At 38.9% G+C, this 17,112-nt stretch overlaps 1 protein-coding gene across 1 annotated transcript in view; it reads right to left on the bottom strand.

Annotated features, from left to right (window-relative positions):
* The window catches only part of CNST (consortin, connexin sorting protein), a 101,628-nt gene that overhangs the window by 2,347 nt on the left and 82,169 nt on the right, over positions 1-17,112 (bottom strand). The window contains 3 exon segments of the mRNA XM_014591114.2: positions 3,614-3,729; positions 3,731-3,747; positions 15,571-16,469. Of these exon segments, the coding sequence (XP_014446600.2) occupies positions 3,614-3,729; positions 3,731-3,747; positions 15,571-16,469 (1,032 nt within the window).

Below are 17,112 nucleotides of genomic sequence, written 5' to 3'. Positions count from 1 at the left end.
GTTACACATATGTACAAACCTGCTCACTGCAGCAGAGTTTGTTATAACAAAAAGTTGGGGAAAAGTGAATTATTCCAGGTAAGATGAAATACTTAGATAATTATGGGACATTTATATATGGAATACTATGCAATGATTTAACAGAATTAACTACATTTAATATGTTTTCTCATAGAAAGATATCCAAGATTCACAATTGAAAAATTTACATAACAATATATAATGGGGTCAGCAGGTGGCATGGTGGTTAAGGTGCTGGACACTCCCACATGGCAGACCATGGTTCAAGTCCTGGACCTGGTGGCTGGCTTTCTCACTTTTCCCCACTCCTTCTCTCTCTCTGTCTCTCTCTAGTCAAATTAAAATAAATGAATGAATACATGAAATTAAATAAATAATTAAAAAATAACAACAAATTCATATGTTAATTAAAAAAGGACAAATGGATACGTCAGTGTGCATACATAAACATATGCACATGTAAATATATAGAATATGTCTCAAAAGGATGGTAAGAAATTTCTATCAATACTTCAGGGAAAAAGACTTACAGGTTAAGTGACTTATACATTTTACTTCCTTATGCCTACATTTTTTCATGATTAGCATATATTACTTTTAAGAATCAGACTTCATGAAACCTAATATGTACGATTTAGGCTTTATTTGGAGTATTTTACTGTAATACATGAATGTATTCTCCATGTAAAACTTCAAACATAAAAGTATCTAAGAGTCTAAGGGACTGTTTCTTTTTCTCCTACCCAGTGGTATTCCTCACCTCCCATCCCAGAGGTAAACTCTTAAATTTGGTATGTATCCTTCCAGATCAAAATATGTAATTGTAGGATTTTTATACACGTAGGATTATATAATTATTTTGTTCTGTGATTTATATTTATATTTTATTTTTTAAATAATTATTTTATTACATTTAGTGTCATCCTTATTTTTTGTTTAATTTGACCAGGCAGAGACAGAAAGAAAGGGAAAGTAGGAAAGCAAGCCTCTAGGTCTGGGGCTCGAACTGTGGTCAGCCATGTGGGAGTCCAGTGCCTTAACCACCATGATACCTACCAGTCCTGATTTATATTTTTAAATAATTTATACCTGTGTCTGAAAAAAAAACTCACACAAATGAAGAAACTGTTATCATTCACATTGTATTTTTGGTTAGTTCAGTCTTTTTTTTATCTTCTTTCTTTCTTTTTTTGCCATAGGTTATGTGGGCTCACCAGAGAGAGTCAGAAGAGAAACAGAGATAGAGACAGACAGAGATAAAGACAGAGATAGAGGTAGAGAGAGAGAGAGAGAAAGCATCCCCCGATAGAGCGCGGTCACACCACAATTCCTTGTCTCCCATTTCTCCATCCTTTTGGGACTTGGGGCACATGCACACATGTCCTGCATGTTTATCTTTCTTTTTAAACATGGTTCCTCCCCACCCTTTGCCTGTGTTAGCAATCCAATTTATGTATCTTTCCATGCTCTTCCTCATTATCATACATTCATATATAAACACTTAAACATCTTTTATTTCTTCTATCTACATGTGTTGAAACTGCGTAGAGCTGCACTGGAGACTAGGGGCCCCATGTGGCTGATGCCCATACGACATGTGGCTGGTCCAAATTGAGAGGTGACATGAGTACAAGACACTCATCAGATTTTTGAAGACTCTGTGTAAAAAGGATGTAAAAGATTTATTTCATCAGTAATTTTTTCATATTGATCACGTGTTGAAATAATATTTCTGTGGGACCAGCAGTTAGCATAATGGCTATGTCTCTGGACTCCCATGTAGTCGACTGCGGTTCAAGTCCCAGACCTAGCGGCTTAAACTCACGCCAGGTGCATGTGCGTGTGTGCCCAAGATCCCGAGAGGAAAATGGAGGAGAAAGGATTGCAGCGTGGCCATCCCCCCCAGAGGGTGATGTCTCACTTTCTGTCTCTCTGTTTCTCTGTCTTTCTGGTGAGCGCACACGCCCTATAGCAAGGGCCCTATAGCAATGGCCACGCTGCCGGGACTTGAACCACGGTCGACTACATGGGAGTCCAGTGACATAGCCATTATGCCAACTGCTGGTCTGAAGAAATAATATTTCTGATATACTGGATTAAATAAACTATATTATTAAAATTCATTTCACCTGTTTCTTTTTACTTCTTAAATATGGCTATATAAAATGTAAAATCATATGTGTACCTCACATTAATTTCTAGTGGGTAGCAACAACTTAGAGGAAAAGAAAAAGGCCCTTTTAGGACGATTTTAGAGAGAGGTTTATGAAGAGAGGTTAATGAAGAGGTTATGAAGAGAAGTATTTATGAAAATAGTATTTGAACTATAGAGTTCAGAAATAAATGATCACTAATCATTTATAAGAAGTTTGCAATTCTCCAAATAAATTCATACACATTATTGGACATGCTTTTCAGTGCCCATGGGGGCACACAGGCAGATGTTATTCTCCCTGTGTTAAAGATGATGAAATCGAGTTTCCCACAAGGTAAGTGATTTGGTCTAAGACCAGGTAGCTTCTAAAGGAAACATGGACTGTGAGCTCTAAGTCCAGGATTTCTAATAAGCAATGGTTTTTACAAACTAGTGCAGGCACTATCGAGCATTTTATCTGGGGAAGATCATGCAAGGTGGAGAAGTCAAATGAGGGGTCAGAACAGTTTATTCTAAGGCCCCTACTGTCTTCATAACTGTAAACATTGAGAAGCCTCTACTGCTATCACTTATGTCACTTAGCATACCTAAATGTTTACGGCTGTTTTATCAATACAGTTGTTTTATAAGCATGAGAAACACACTGAAGGGTTCTTCTCTATAATTTTACTTTCCCTTATTTACCCCCACCCTACATAAACCTATTTGCAACTATGAAAGGCAGCACTCGTTGCTATAGCAGCGACCTTAAGTGCAAGCCCAGAAAGGAGAAGTTAAGCAATAGCAACAGTGTGAACTTGCTGCTCTCCTCTACAGAGTGAAGAAGAGAAAACATACGTGTAATTCATAAATATTTTCCACAAGAAAGGTGGAATACTAATTGGCTACTGAAAAGACAAGGTAGCAGGCTTTCATTAAAAAAAAAAAAAAAAAAAAAAAAAAAAGAAAGAAAAGAAATACTAAAGGAGGAAATTAAAATGAGCTCTCAGGGCTGGCAGGTGGCACAGTGGTTACAGGTGCTGGATTCACACATGGCTGACCGTGGTTTGAGTCCTGAAATGGGCAGCTTGCTTTCTCATTTCCCCTTTCTCTCTCTGTCAAATTAAAAAAGTAATAATAACAAATGGAATTAAACAAAAAATAATTCTTTAAAAACAAAAATGAAAACAAATGTGCTCTCAAATTGAAATACTGAGATATGGGATAGGGAGATCACAAGTTGAAATTTGGAACTCACTTATTTGAGCAAAGTAAATGCTTACACGTAATTTAAGATGATAGGTTGGTTTTGTACGTTTCTCTCTCAGAAGATAAAGGACCTTAAGGTCATATACTCTTTTACAAATCCTGTTAGCAAACATCGTATCCGGCATTAATTCATCTTTTCAGCAAACAGCAACCAGTCCACTCTACTAGACACAATGCTGAGTAGGTTACCTTGATCCAAATTATCGTCTATCTCTTGGAACCTCACTCTTCGCTTAGACGGCTTCTGCTGCATTTGGGCAGGATGATCACCTACAGCATCACTTCTCTTCTTTAATATAGAGACCGCCTTCAGCAGGAACAACCTGTTAGAGATTATGAGAACAAATTGTTATATTAAAGTGGGACACATCAATGATATTTTACCTGTAACTGTAAAGAGTTAATTCAGGGACCAGTGGTTAGCGTAATGGTTATGTCGCTGGACTCCCATGTAGTCGACTGCAGTTCGAGTCCCGAACCCAGTGGCTTAAACTCACACTGACTGGCGTGTGTGTGTGCGTGCCCAAGATCTCGAGAGGAGAATGGAGAAGGGATTGTGGCATGGCCATCCCCCCTGGGGGTGATTCCTTGCTTTCTGTCCCCCTGTCTCTCTCTGTTTTTCTGGCCAGTGCACGCGCCCTATAGTAAAACCCCCCAAAAAAAAAAAAAAAAAAAAAAAAAAAAGGAGGTTAATTTAATTAATCAGATACTTGATTTTTTTTTTTTTTTTTACAGGTATACCAATTCCTACAGAAGAAGACCTACAATTAATCTTGAAAGTAAACAGTAGGTAAATCAGGTGACCTCCTTTAACTCCTTTGCTTTGTAGCTTACCTTCCCTGTTATCTGTAAAATGTATAATCCCTCTCTGTTCAAACATTAGTGCCGAGTTTTGCTTTACAGATGGAGCTTTATAATCGACTACTGTTTTTCTCATTCATCAGCAATTACTGAAATGAGCAGATGTGCTCACTGGAGAGAAATAGAACGAAAGTGATAAATTACTCGCCCCAGGGGGTTTGCCACTTTTCCTCCTCTTCCATTCTCCTCTCAGGATTTTGGGCACACATGTACATGTGCCCAGTGTGATTTTTCAAGCCATCGGGTCTAGGGCTCCAACTGCTATCAGCCTTATGGGAATCCAGTGCCTTAACCACCATGCCACCTGCTGGCCCCTAAAATATATTTGATACCAAAAATAAAGTGTTTTTTTAGAGGTTTTTGCTATAGGGCGCATGCACTTGCCAGACAGAGAGAGATAGAGAGACAGAAAGCAAGAAATCACCCCCCAGGGGGGATGGTCACACCGCAATCCCTTCTCCTCCATTCTCCTCTCGGGATCTTGGGCACGTAAGCACACGCGCCCGACATGAGTTCTAAGCCACCGGGTCCAGGATGCAAATCGCGGTCGACTATGTGGGAGTCCGGCGACATAGCCATTACGCTAACTGCTGGTCTGATACCAAAATTTTAACATCAAAATCAGTGCTGTCCTCAGTTCCTCTGAGAAATTATGCATTTACTAATGCTTTACTGATCAAAATATTTAAAGAACTTCTATTCTAGAACTTCTCTTGGAGTCAGCTGACTAAGCAGCTTACTATTCTGTAGTATACAGAGGTCAAAAAACTATGGCCAATCAGGCCAAAGGCTCACTGCCAATTTTTGTATATAAAATTTAACTGGAACACAGTCACGCCCAATCTTCTACACACTGTGCATGCATGCTTTGGGGTTACAATGGCAGAACTAGGTAGATGCAACAGACCTTGAACCCCAAAATATTTATAATACGATCATCACAGAAAATGTTTCTGTATAACATCTCCGAAGCCTAATCCTTCAACCTAACCCTAATCCTTTCTGTTGCTTTTTACAATAGTTTTCACTTGGACCACCTCCCGCTTCACTACATCCCTTACTTAAAATTAAAAACAAAAGCCCTTGCCATTTAGGAGATAAAAGGTTCCAGAGGTGCAGAGAGAAAGAAGATCTGTCCAAACAGCCAGGCTGGGAAGCAGCAGGCTTAGGCTCCTTCACAGAAGCTAACTTGTGAGCTGCTTGTTACAAGCTGTAGGTGATGACATAACTGGGCATTGTGGGCTGAACACTGTGGGTGTCAGCGATTTGCTATCAGCTCACTGTAAGCTGAGGACTGCCTGTAATGTCATTTATCTGATCAATGACATGAAACACTTAATATAATTTTCAGTTCAAGGAAGCAATCTTTGATAATGTGCTATGCATAAATATTAGATCCTATTAGTTCTTTTTATAACTCAGGGCTTTTAGGGTCAAATAACTCAAGATGGTTTCCTATTGGATTTCTCTGAACGTGGGTCTATAGAAACCATTATCGCAAAAAAAAAAAAAAAAAATCAATAAGCCAGCCATTTATTCTTTTTATAGCAAATATGTATTTCAGATGTCCTTGTTTTGAGAAAACTAAAGTACTTTAGTAACATTAAAATGGCAAGTAAAATTAAGTAAAGGAATAGTCTTTTAAATCTTTATTTAGAAAGCAAGAACATTAAAGGGCCCCTTTGTTCAACCAAGAAAAAATGATCTTATGAGCACCTTGCTAAAGTTTTTTTTGTTTTTTGAGATTTTAGCTATTGGGTGTGTGTTCTTGCCTGAGAGACAGAAAGAGAGAAAGTGAGAAATCACACCTCAGGGGAGATGGCCATGCCACAATTCCTTCTCCACTCTCCTCTTGGGATTTTGGGCACGCACGCACATGTGACGGGTATGAGTTTCAAGTTGCTGGGCCCAGGACTCAAACCTTGATTTGGCTATGTGGGAATACAACACATTAACCACTATGCCACCTGCTGGGCCTCATTAAAGTCTTAATAAGTTTCTAAAGATCAAGAGATGAAAAACGAGTATGAGTACTAACGATGTATTGTTGATATACTTTTTGCTTTTAGTAAATGTAAAAACAAAAAGGGGGGGGAGGGAACAGGGAGTCTTCAAGGTATGCTTTCAATCATTTAGAAATAATCCTATTGAGAATGGTTTTAAGAATGAGCCCAGAGTGGCATTACTATTAACTGCATATCTCTGTTATGTGAATTTTGAATGTGTGAATTCCAGAAAGAGATATAAACAACAAATGAAAAGACACTGCAAATATGAATAAGAGGGGATTATCAGACTAGGACAAGAAGCCCTGAAGTCACCTGGAAAGGCAGAGAATATGCCTCTCAAGCTGGTCCTCAGTGCAGCACTATGAGGTGGCTATGTGAGCTCCTGCTCAGTCAAATCCAGGGTGCTGGGCCCCAGAAGTCATGCTATTGAGGGAGATCAGCCTTACCAGGTGGCTCCATCTTACTTACTATGGGTGGCAATGAACTTGGGCAACGTTTTGGAAGGGGAAAAAAAAATGGAACATGAGAAAGTTTCGCGGTTCTGTGGGACTGACCAACATTTCCCCTTCTACTCCTGGTGCCTTAATTCTTGGCCAAAAATCTAAATAATCCTCTTTTTTCTCCCACCAAAGCTCATTTGTTTCAGCACAACCTACACCAGTGTCTGAAGTAGAATGTGCTCTTTTCCATGGTTTCCTTTTAGTCTTGCTCAGGAATCTTCGTTAGGTTTTTTCCCTTTTGTAACTACCTCTGGTTCTGAACCCCATAGTGAACAAGGAATGATGGAACCGAGCATAAGAGGTATAGGCCAGAGGGAAACTCTTAGAAGATGGGTACTATGGCAAAGAGAGTAATTTGTCCCTTCTGTTTTTGTAAAAGTTTTGGGCAAAGGTTTTAGACTTAATTCTAACACAGAATTTCTACTTTCTGGGTGAGGAGGGCCTGGGTTGTGTGGTAGTTAAGGTGCTGGACTCACACATGGCCAAACACAGTTTAAGTCCCAGACCTGAAGGCTTGCTTTCTCACTTTCTTTCTCTTTTTTCCCTGTCTCTCTATTTCTCTCTGGTGAGTGCACACGCCTTATAGGAAACTTTTTGTATAAAAGTAAATAATTCTTTTTCTTTTTAAAGAGAGACATTTTTGCTATAAGGTGCATGCACTCTCCAGAGAGAGAAAGACAGGATGGCCATGCTGCAATCCCTTCTCCTCAATTCTCTCATGATTTTGGGCATACACACACACATACCCGGTGTGAGTCTGGAATTCAAACCATGGTCGACTATGTGGGAGTTCAATGACGTAACCATTATATCACCTGCTGGTCCCACTATTTTTTTTTGAAGAATTACTTTATTTAACTTTACTTATTTATTTAAATTTGACCAGAGAGAGACAGAGCAAGAGAGAGGAAGAGAGAGGGAGAGAGGGAAAGTGAGAAAGCAAGCTGCTAGGTCTGGGACTTGAAACACGGTCGGCCATGTAGGAGTCCAGCGCCTTCAATCACCACGCCATCTGCCAGCACCCCCCAAGTAAATAATTCTATTTTTTAAAGAATTATATTTTATTTAACTTCATTTATTATATTTATATTATTATATTTTTAATTTGACAAGAAAGAGACGTGCAGGGGGGGAGAGAAAGTGAGAAAGCAAGTCGCCAGGTCTGGGACTCAGTAAGTCATGTGGGAGTCCAGCATGTCTCACTATCATGACACTTGCTGACCCCATTCAAGTAAATAATAATAATAATTTTTTTGAAGAGGTTTTTGCTATATGGCGTGTGCACTCACCAGAAAGACAGAGACAAATAGAGAGACAGAAAAAAAACACATGTCAAATTCTCTACTACTGGGAGCCGGGATGTGGCCCAGCAGTGTTGCAGCTGGACACACATAGGGTCTGCTGAGGCTGGGTGGTGGATCATGCCACTGAGACCCTGTTGGAGGAGTGTCTCTCTCTTCCCTCTTTCTCTCTTATGGAGAAATAAATAACTAATGAAGAAACTAAGTGATGTTCTCTGTCTGCTTCTTTTGAGTTGGGCTCCATAATAAGAACTCTAACTTGGGACCAACAGATGGCATAATGGCTACGTCACTGGATTCCCATGTAGTCAACTGTGGTTCGAGTCCTGGACCCGGTGGCTTAAAACTCATGCTGGGCATGTGTTCGTGCATGCCTAAGATTCTGAGAGGAGAATGGAGGAGAAGGAATTGTGGGACCCCCTGGAGGGTGATTTCTTGTTTTCTGTCCTCTGTCTTTCTGGCAAGCACATGTGCCCTCTAGCAAAAATTTCTCCCAAAAAAGAAAAAAAAAGCTCTAATTTAGTGAATGTTTACACTTTATAGAAAGACATTTATACAATATGTGATATTCAGTCTTCATACTCTCTTTTATAGGCATTTTCAGCTCCATTTTACAGATGATTAACCCTAGCTTAGAGAGTTTGAGTAATTTAAGCTTACAGTATTAGTAACTGGATGTATTAGAATACAAACTAAAGATTAAATCTCTGGATAGTTCCCTAATGTGAAAATAATCTTATTTTCAGAGACCACTCAGTGATGTGATGACTAAGACAGCTGGATCTCACATGACTGACTTCAGTTTGAATCCTGGACTGGCAGCTTGAAAAAACATTTTGGGTGCATGTTCATCCAAAATCCTGAGAGGAGAATGGAGGAGAAGGGATTGTGATGTGGCCATAAACCTGGGGGGGGTGATTTCTCATTTCCTCCCTCCTTCTCTGTCTCTCTATGGCAAGTGCACACACCCTATAGCAAACAAAAAATAAACAAACAAACAAAATTCCTTTCTGTATATAGTAAGTTATTTGCAATATCTGTGTTGGCTTTGTTGAGAATGCAAAGTTATAATCAACATGGTTTCAGCCCTTAAAGAGTTTGCAATTTGGTGTAAAAGACAGTGTGTGCATGTCTACAATAACAGAGGGAGGAAAGAGTTAGAAAAGCCACGAAGAGGTATAAAGCTCCAGGCCCTCCTTCATTTGAAATTCAGAGTAGTGAGAAAGAACAAGCATCATGGACTTCAGTGATCAAGGAAAAATGGCAGCAGTTAGCATTTCCTGAGCACTGACTATGAGCAGGCCCTGGACATGGCACTCCATGCTAAAGAGGCAAGACCTCAATGTTATGGAAAAGGTATGTGGATAGACAGGGCATCACTCCAGAGCAGAGCTGATATAACACAGAACATTAGAGAGCAGAGGTGACACGTGCAAGGTATATCTAGGAGGCAGCAAGGGGACTTGTCTGACTACAATATATGCTGAGAACACAGGACAGCTGGAGATGGACCAGGCAGATTGGACCAGGTTACCATGAAACCAAATCAATTAGTACAGCTTTTATCTTAAAGTTAAAGGCAGTAGGGTAAGTAATGACAATGTAAATGTTTTATAGCAGGAGTTTAACAGCCTATGTGTTAGACTGTGACCCTCAAGTATGTTTGGTTCAACCTTACAGTATTAAGAATACAAATACTTCTAGACAGGCATGGAAGGTTTCTCTCTGTCACTGTATAACTAAGTCATTTAATTTACTTCTATTATCTGATTGGCTTCTTCGGGTATTTGTTTGAGACACTAGGTTTACACAGTACTAATAAAGGGTATTTGGAGGAGAAGATGAAATGAGGGATGAGGAAACTTCTTAAGTAGCAATTGCAAATGTCTAAGAAGCAGTAAAGATGTAAATTAGAAGAGTGATCAAAATGGAAAAGAAAAGGAGTAGGTGTAGGAGACATGATAATCACGAAGTATTCATTAATTTTAAAATTTAGAATGCAGGATAAGGGACCAGCAGGTGCTGTGGTGGTTAAGGCGCTGGACACGCCCACATGGCCGATCACAGCTCTGAGTCCCAGACCTGGTGGTTTGCTTTCCCCCATTCTCTCTCTCTCTCTCTGTATCTCTCTCTGGTCAAATGAAAATAAATCAATGGACAAGTAAAAAATTAAATAAATAATTTTAAAAAAGAATGCAGGATAAAAACAAGAGGGAAAGATGAGACCATCTAGCGCAAATTAAAAATAGATCATTCCTGGGTTTATTTTTGTTTTCCCCCCAAGCTACTGAATCCAGGACTTGAATCACAGTTGGCCATGTGGGATCCAGCTATATTAACCACCATGCCACCACCAGTTTGCTCCTCCTGGTACCTACAAAAATCCTAGGACAACTGTTTAAGTTTCTCATGTTATTGGAGAAATGAATTTCTTCTATTTAAGAAAGACTTACCCTGTGGTCCATTGAAAGAGCCACACTAGACAGAACCACATGTTCTTTTTTTTTTTTTTTTGAGATTTTTTTGCTATAGGGCATGTGCACTCACCAGAGAGACAGAGAAAGATAGAGACAAAAATAGATAGAGAAATCACCTCTCAGAGGGGACGACCACACAGCAATCCCTTTTCCTCCATTCTCCTCTTGGTATTTTGGGAATGCACATATGTACAGTATGAGTTTCAAGCTATTGGGTCTGAGACTCGAACCATGGTGACCATGTGAGAGACCAGTGCCTTAATCATTATGTCACCTGCTGGCCCCATGAATTCTAAGACCTTCCTTTGTCTGAGGTACATGGATAGGCTACCTCCATGATTTCATAAAATGTGGCTCCTGGGACTGGCAGGGACATGGTGGTTAAAGGTGCTGAATTCCCACAGGGCTGACTGCAGTTCGAGTCCTGGACCTTCAGGTCCAGGATTTTCTGCTTTCCCTTTCTCTCTTTCTCTGTCTTTGTCTGGTCAGATTAAAAAATAATAATAACAAATGGAATTAAATAAATAATTATATATATATATATATATGCATATGTATCTGTGCATGTATATGTGTGAATATGTGTGTGTGTGTGTATACACACACACATATACACACATGGCTGCTTAGGTACTACCATCTTAACTTGGTAAGGGAGTTCCACAGTTGAGAAAGTGAGCTACCAGGTCTGGGACTTGAACCATGGTTGACCATGTGAGAGTGTCCAGCACCCTAACCACCATGCCATCTGCTGGTCCCTCTATTTTTAATCAATACATCTACAATGTTGTAGCACTAAGAAATCACTCACATAAAAATTAGCAGAGAGTGTGTGTACGCATGCCCAAAATCCCGAGAGGAGAATGGAGGAGAAGGAATTGCAGCATGGCCGACTCCCTAGAGGATGATTTCTTACTTTCCCCTTTCTGTCTCTCTCTGGCAAATCCAAGTGCCCTGTAGCAAAACCAAAACCAAACCAAACCAAAACAAAAATTACTGAATGAGAAAGTAAATGAGTGAATCTTTCTAACTTGCTGCCTAGCCTGCATGAGAGAGAGAATTTTTTCCCCTTAAAAATCCATGAAGGATGGGATCAGCAGTTAGCGTAATGGCTATGTCGCTGGACTCCCACATATTTGACTGCGGTTCGAGTCCTGGACCCAGTGGCTTAAACTCATGTCGGGCGCGTGTGCGTGCATGCCTAAGATCCCAAGAGGAGAATGGAGGAGAAGGGATTGCAGTGTGGCCATCCCCTCTTGGGGGGGGGGATTTCTCTCTTTCTATCTCGCTGTCCCTCTCTGTCTGGCGAGCACACGCGCCCTATAGCAAAAACCTCTCCAAAAAAAAAAAAAAATCCATGAAGGATAATGAGGATAAGTTTTTCTTTTTAAAATTTAGCCAGGTTTGTGTGCTTGTTGGAGAGAGACAGAGACAGGGAAAGTGAGAAAGCACTCCTAGGAAGGATTGTCATACTGCAACCCCTCCTCCATCACTCCCTCCTTTCAGGATTTTGGGCTAGCATGTACATGTGCCTGGTGTGTTTTTCAAGCCACGTGTATGAAAGTACGACATGTGCAATTGAACCACCTTAACCACCAAGCCATGGTCTTGCCTGATACATTTTTTTAAATGTTTTAAAACAATGGAGACTACATTTTTGATGATAATGAATAATGATCTTTTTCGTTACCATAAGAAAGAATGGCAATTCTTTTAGATACTACTTTGCAAAATTATTTCTGGATTTGAAAAAGCTTCAAACCTAAAAAAATTTCTATTTATACATGTTTCTCTCACTGCTGAATTAAAATAGTGTAGACATTTTTATTTCTCTAGAAATTTTGCATATTTCATTTTATGTGATACATCAACCCAGAAAATTGTTTAAGCCTTATTTCAAACACAACAAAACAAGTGCTTCTAACCAAGTTCCACTGGAGCCAAAGCTGAGCAATGCAGAAGTGGCAAGAAAATGAACGCAGAGATGAAGGAAAAGGGGGATGTGAAGCTGGCAAATAAAGGACATACCAGTATGTTCTACCACAAATGCAGTGGTAAAAGAGTTACAAGCGGTAAGGGAGGCTATGAGCAGCAGTCACCGAGGGGAGAGACACTGGAAGATTTGGGAAAGAGAACAGAGAGGTACTGACTAAGACAGCATAGCAACATGGAGGTGTGAAGGCCGGCAGGCTCGTGTGCCTTAGTGGTATCTGAGGGTTTGAAAAATACTATTCATAACTAGTCTTCAGCTATTAGAAAATTATGTTCTGTATCTTCTGTTCACAAAAGGAGGAAAGCATAAAAAATATTCCAAAACAAATCCAGTAAAATTAACAAAGTGTGACATCAGAGGGCCCTCGAAAGGCCAAGAACTTCCCTGACACAGGGAATAATCTTACTAAAATTTCACCAAAAGCACAAAAACCAAAATGTTTGAATTAAGACATTATATGTTGGGGTTGGCAGGTGGAATGGTGGTTAAGGTTCTGAACTCACACATGGCTAACTGTGGTTCGTAGTCCAGGACCCAGTGGCTTGCTTTCTCACTCTCTGTCTCTCTTTCTCCCTCCCCCATGTCCCGTCACATTGTAGGATAATAATAAATAAAATTACATAAATCATTCTAAAAAAAGAAGTTAAATGTTTGCACTTTAATTTTAAAAAATTAGAATCTAATTTTTAAAAAGAATTATTTATTTAATTAATTTATTTAGTCACTTTTTTTTTTTTTTTTTTTTTAAATTGACCAGACACACACACACACTGGTGGGCAGGGAGGGGGGGACGGGGGTGAGAGGCGGAGGTGAGAAAGAAAGTCACCAGATCTGGGACTCAAACCATGGTTCACATGTGGGAGTATCCAGTGCCTTAACCACCATTCCACTTGCTGGTCCCCTAGAATCTAATTTTATTTTTAAGAATTATTTCATTTGTTTATTTATTTATTTTAATTTGACCAGAGAGGGACAGAGTTAAAGAGAAAGAGAGAGAGAGGGAAAGTGAGAAAGCAAGCTGCCAGGTCTGGGACTCAAACTGCAGTTAAGTCATGTGGGCGTCCCATGCCCTTAACTACTATGTCACCTGCCGGCCCATAGAATCTAATTTTTAAAAATGAAAAATTACAGGCTTTACTTACAAGCAAACCTACTAGGACTGGATTATTTCCCTTTGTTAGTTAAAGCATATGTCCCAGAATAGAGAAGGAAGGAAGTATTCAGAAAGTAAATGTTTAACAACTTATTTAGCATTATCATCGGAAAGTAAATTAGTTTTGCTTTGTTAATCATACATATGCAGTTTTTGGGACTCCAAAAAAAGTTTAACTTAATATAGCAACAGAATTTTAGGAGGGTGGATCATAATAGATTAACTTTTCAGAAAAGACAACTTTAAACACAAATTTCTACTGCTAGCTGTTACAGTATAGGAGAACTGACAATGTACTACGAGTTTCCGGAGAAAACAGTCCATTTAGTTGTAATACACAGTGTTATTTCAACAATTTATCTCCCACCTTAAGCTGTTCTATCAGTCAGGAAGACACACGGCGTTCTGATCCTTCTACAGAGTTTATACCTATAAAAGATAAAGCTAGATCATATGGCTTCTCCCCACAATGCCAACTGATCACTTGTGTGAGAGAAGCAGTGAGAGGACAATAACCTTACGGTATTATCACAGAATTGGAATATGGACGTCATCCCTGTTTTGATAATGCCCTGTACCAAGGATCTGGTTAAAATAAATAAAATAAACAAGATCATGAATACTGAGTCAAGAGCTTCTCTGTTGATTCTATTTATTTTTTTAAACTATTTTTTAATTGTAGTAAAAATATAGACCACATGATTGCCATTTTAATCATTTTTATGTACACATTTTTGATGAAGACAATTGTCTTCAAAATGTTAAGTAACTATCACTACTCTTTGTTTCCAAATTTTTTCATCACCTGAAATAGAAACTGTACTATTAAGTGATGTGAAGTAATCTCATTAAGAAAAAAATTAAGAATAAAAATCATAGTTTATGGAGAATTGCCACCCTGAGTGTTAATAAAGGACGCTAATGATGTAACAGTTACAATTATTTTAGGAAGATTTTCGCAGGGTTCTATTTTCACATATATTTTGTTATGTATATAGCTTCGTTACTTGTCCATTTTGTTCTGAAGTGCTTTTTGTCTCTCCCCCCCATTTTCAAATCTGACTTAGAAAAAAAAAATAGTAAATAAAAGCAGCTAGTATCTTAATTTTCAAAGGAGGAAACAGGTTTACAGAGGTACAAAGTAACTCTATAAGGCTGATCACTAAGAGACAGGGTCAGTTTTAAAGTGAAGACCATCTAATTCTGCTCTTCCAGGCTGCCTTGTGAGGGTCAGTAATTTGGAAAAAGCTTTTCTATCTTTTTTTTTTCCTGAAAATTTTTTATTGTATTATCAAATAAAGAGATTGGTCACCTCTTTTTCAGGTTTTTGTATGTTTTACCACCTAATAACTTGAAAATTCATTATCTCCCAATCTTATTATATTTTAAAATGTATCTTCCATTCTGTTAGTCTGTTTTAAAGATTTTAAAAAATACATTCATGAGGAAAAGAAATAGTGAGTGCATATTGCATTTTATCTTCTACATGTATGTGTGAGAAGAAAATGCTATTTCCTCATTATAATGTGACTAACCTTGTCTTGATCACATTTCCTGGGATTGCCAGATAAAAGTCCAAGGACTATTTAAATAACAGTTCTATTATAACAATATTTACCATATCTGCAGGCATGCTATATGACTCCTTGAAATATAAACATAATGATTAAAGTCATTTGGTTCAATACATTCAAACAAATACTACTACTTATGATTAAAAGTTTATGTTAACTAAAATTTTCCTTCATGTTTGAGACCAGAGAAAACTTATATAAACAAGGCAATATTTAGTAAATACATTAGTTTTTAAAATTTCGTTTTACTTTTAATTCTACATTATCACTAGTTTACCTCTGCAATCTCTATCCTTTTGGCAAGATCATCAAGAGAAAGGCTGCTTTCGTCGGAAGGCAGATTCTCCTGGAGACTGTAGGATGCTTCCTCCGGAGAAAGATCTTGAAGGAGATCAGAGTCGTCTTCTTGGTTATCTCCATATGAAAGGGAAACTTCGGAATCTTTTAAACATCCTTCTAAAAGGCTCTTCAAATAGTCTTCTATTTCTTTATTGACTTGGTCATCCTTGTCCCCCTTTTCCTCTGGGGCCATACACACCTTTGGAAGCACTGTACTTAAATCAGATATTTGATTATTTTCACAAAGTACATTCTCAGTGCTCTCTGAGTCAGTCTGACCCTTTGGTGATTTTCCATTGCTGTCTGTGAGATCAGGTGGCTGGAGTTCATCTAATTCATTGTTCTCAAGTTGGTCTCTGGGCAACGCCTCAGAAGCATCCTGAAGTGGCAAATGGAGTTCTTTTCTTTGAGTCTGTGAATATTTACCCTCAGAAATCAATGCAGGAGGTATATGGTCACAGCCTGATAAAACCTGTGGCTCTATCATTGACTCACTGGAAGGTAACACCTTTGGGTCTTCAGCAATGTCCTCTGTTTTGGCTACATTTTGGCAGGACTCTGTCTGAGCCAGCTGCAAGTGGCTGTCATCTTCACAGGCACTCTCCGAAGAGTCTGGCCCAGACCTGCTCCCAGCCGTCTCGGAGGACTGGGCGTGGAGCTCCAGTGTGGCTTCAGTGCTGCAGAGAGGCTCCTCCGTGTGGTCCTTTCTTGCAGTTACCGGAAGGCTCAGGGAATCTGCCTGCTGGCCTGACTGGTCACAGCAAGGACTGCTCTCCAAGGGCTCTTCTTGCTGCCCGCTTTCTTTAGTTGGTTCCATGCCAAGACACGTTTTATTTTCTAAAGATGAAGAAAAATAAGTTGTTTTCAAATTCAAAACAACACTTTGCACAGGAAGAAAAAAGGAGGACATAAGACTAAGACGTATAACACGATATTCTAACTCTGAAACGGGAATTTTATCTGCTGTATAATAAATAGTCTCTTTATGTAGAAGAAATATCTAAAATATTTAGTAAATAAATCTTTACATATAAAAATAATAGATTATTCAAAAACATGCTAATATGAATAAATAATTAGGTCTCCATTGTAACTGAAAAAAAATATTTTTTTCAAAGGTTAAAGATATACCAGGGCCAGCAGGTGGTATGGAGGTTAAGGTGGCTGGATCACACAAGGCCGACTACAAAGTTCAGTCCCAGACCCTGTGGCTTGAAAATCAACATGCATGCGTGCCCAAAATCCTAAGAGAAGAAGGAATTGCAATGTGGCCATTCCTTTTGCAGAGTGATATCTCACTTTCCCTTTATTTGTCTTTCTGGTAAGAACACACACCCTATAGCAAACTAAGAAGTATATTAAACTTTATTGACCTTTCACACTTAAATTATGCTAGAAAAATTATTTTCAGTATATTAAGTCCAGCCCAGTCTCTGCGGCACAGCCGGTAGCATGCCAGACTTGTAGGTGGAAGTCACAT

Source organism: Tupaia chinensis, unplaced genomic scaffold (genome assembly GCF_000334495.1).
Source record: "Tupaia chinensis unplaced genomic scaffold, TupChi_1.0 Scaffold000532_1, whole genome shotgun sequence".
In the NCBI taxonomy this organism is placed as follows: domain Eukaryota; kingdom Metazoa; phylum Chordata; class Mammalia; order Scandentia; family Tupaiidae; genus Tupaia; species Tupaia belangeri.
The sequence above is the reverse complement of the archived record's forward strand: the minus strand, read 5'-3'. Positions and strand labels throughout refer to the sequence as shown.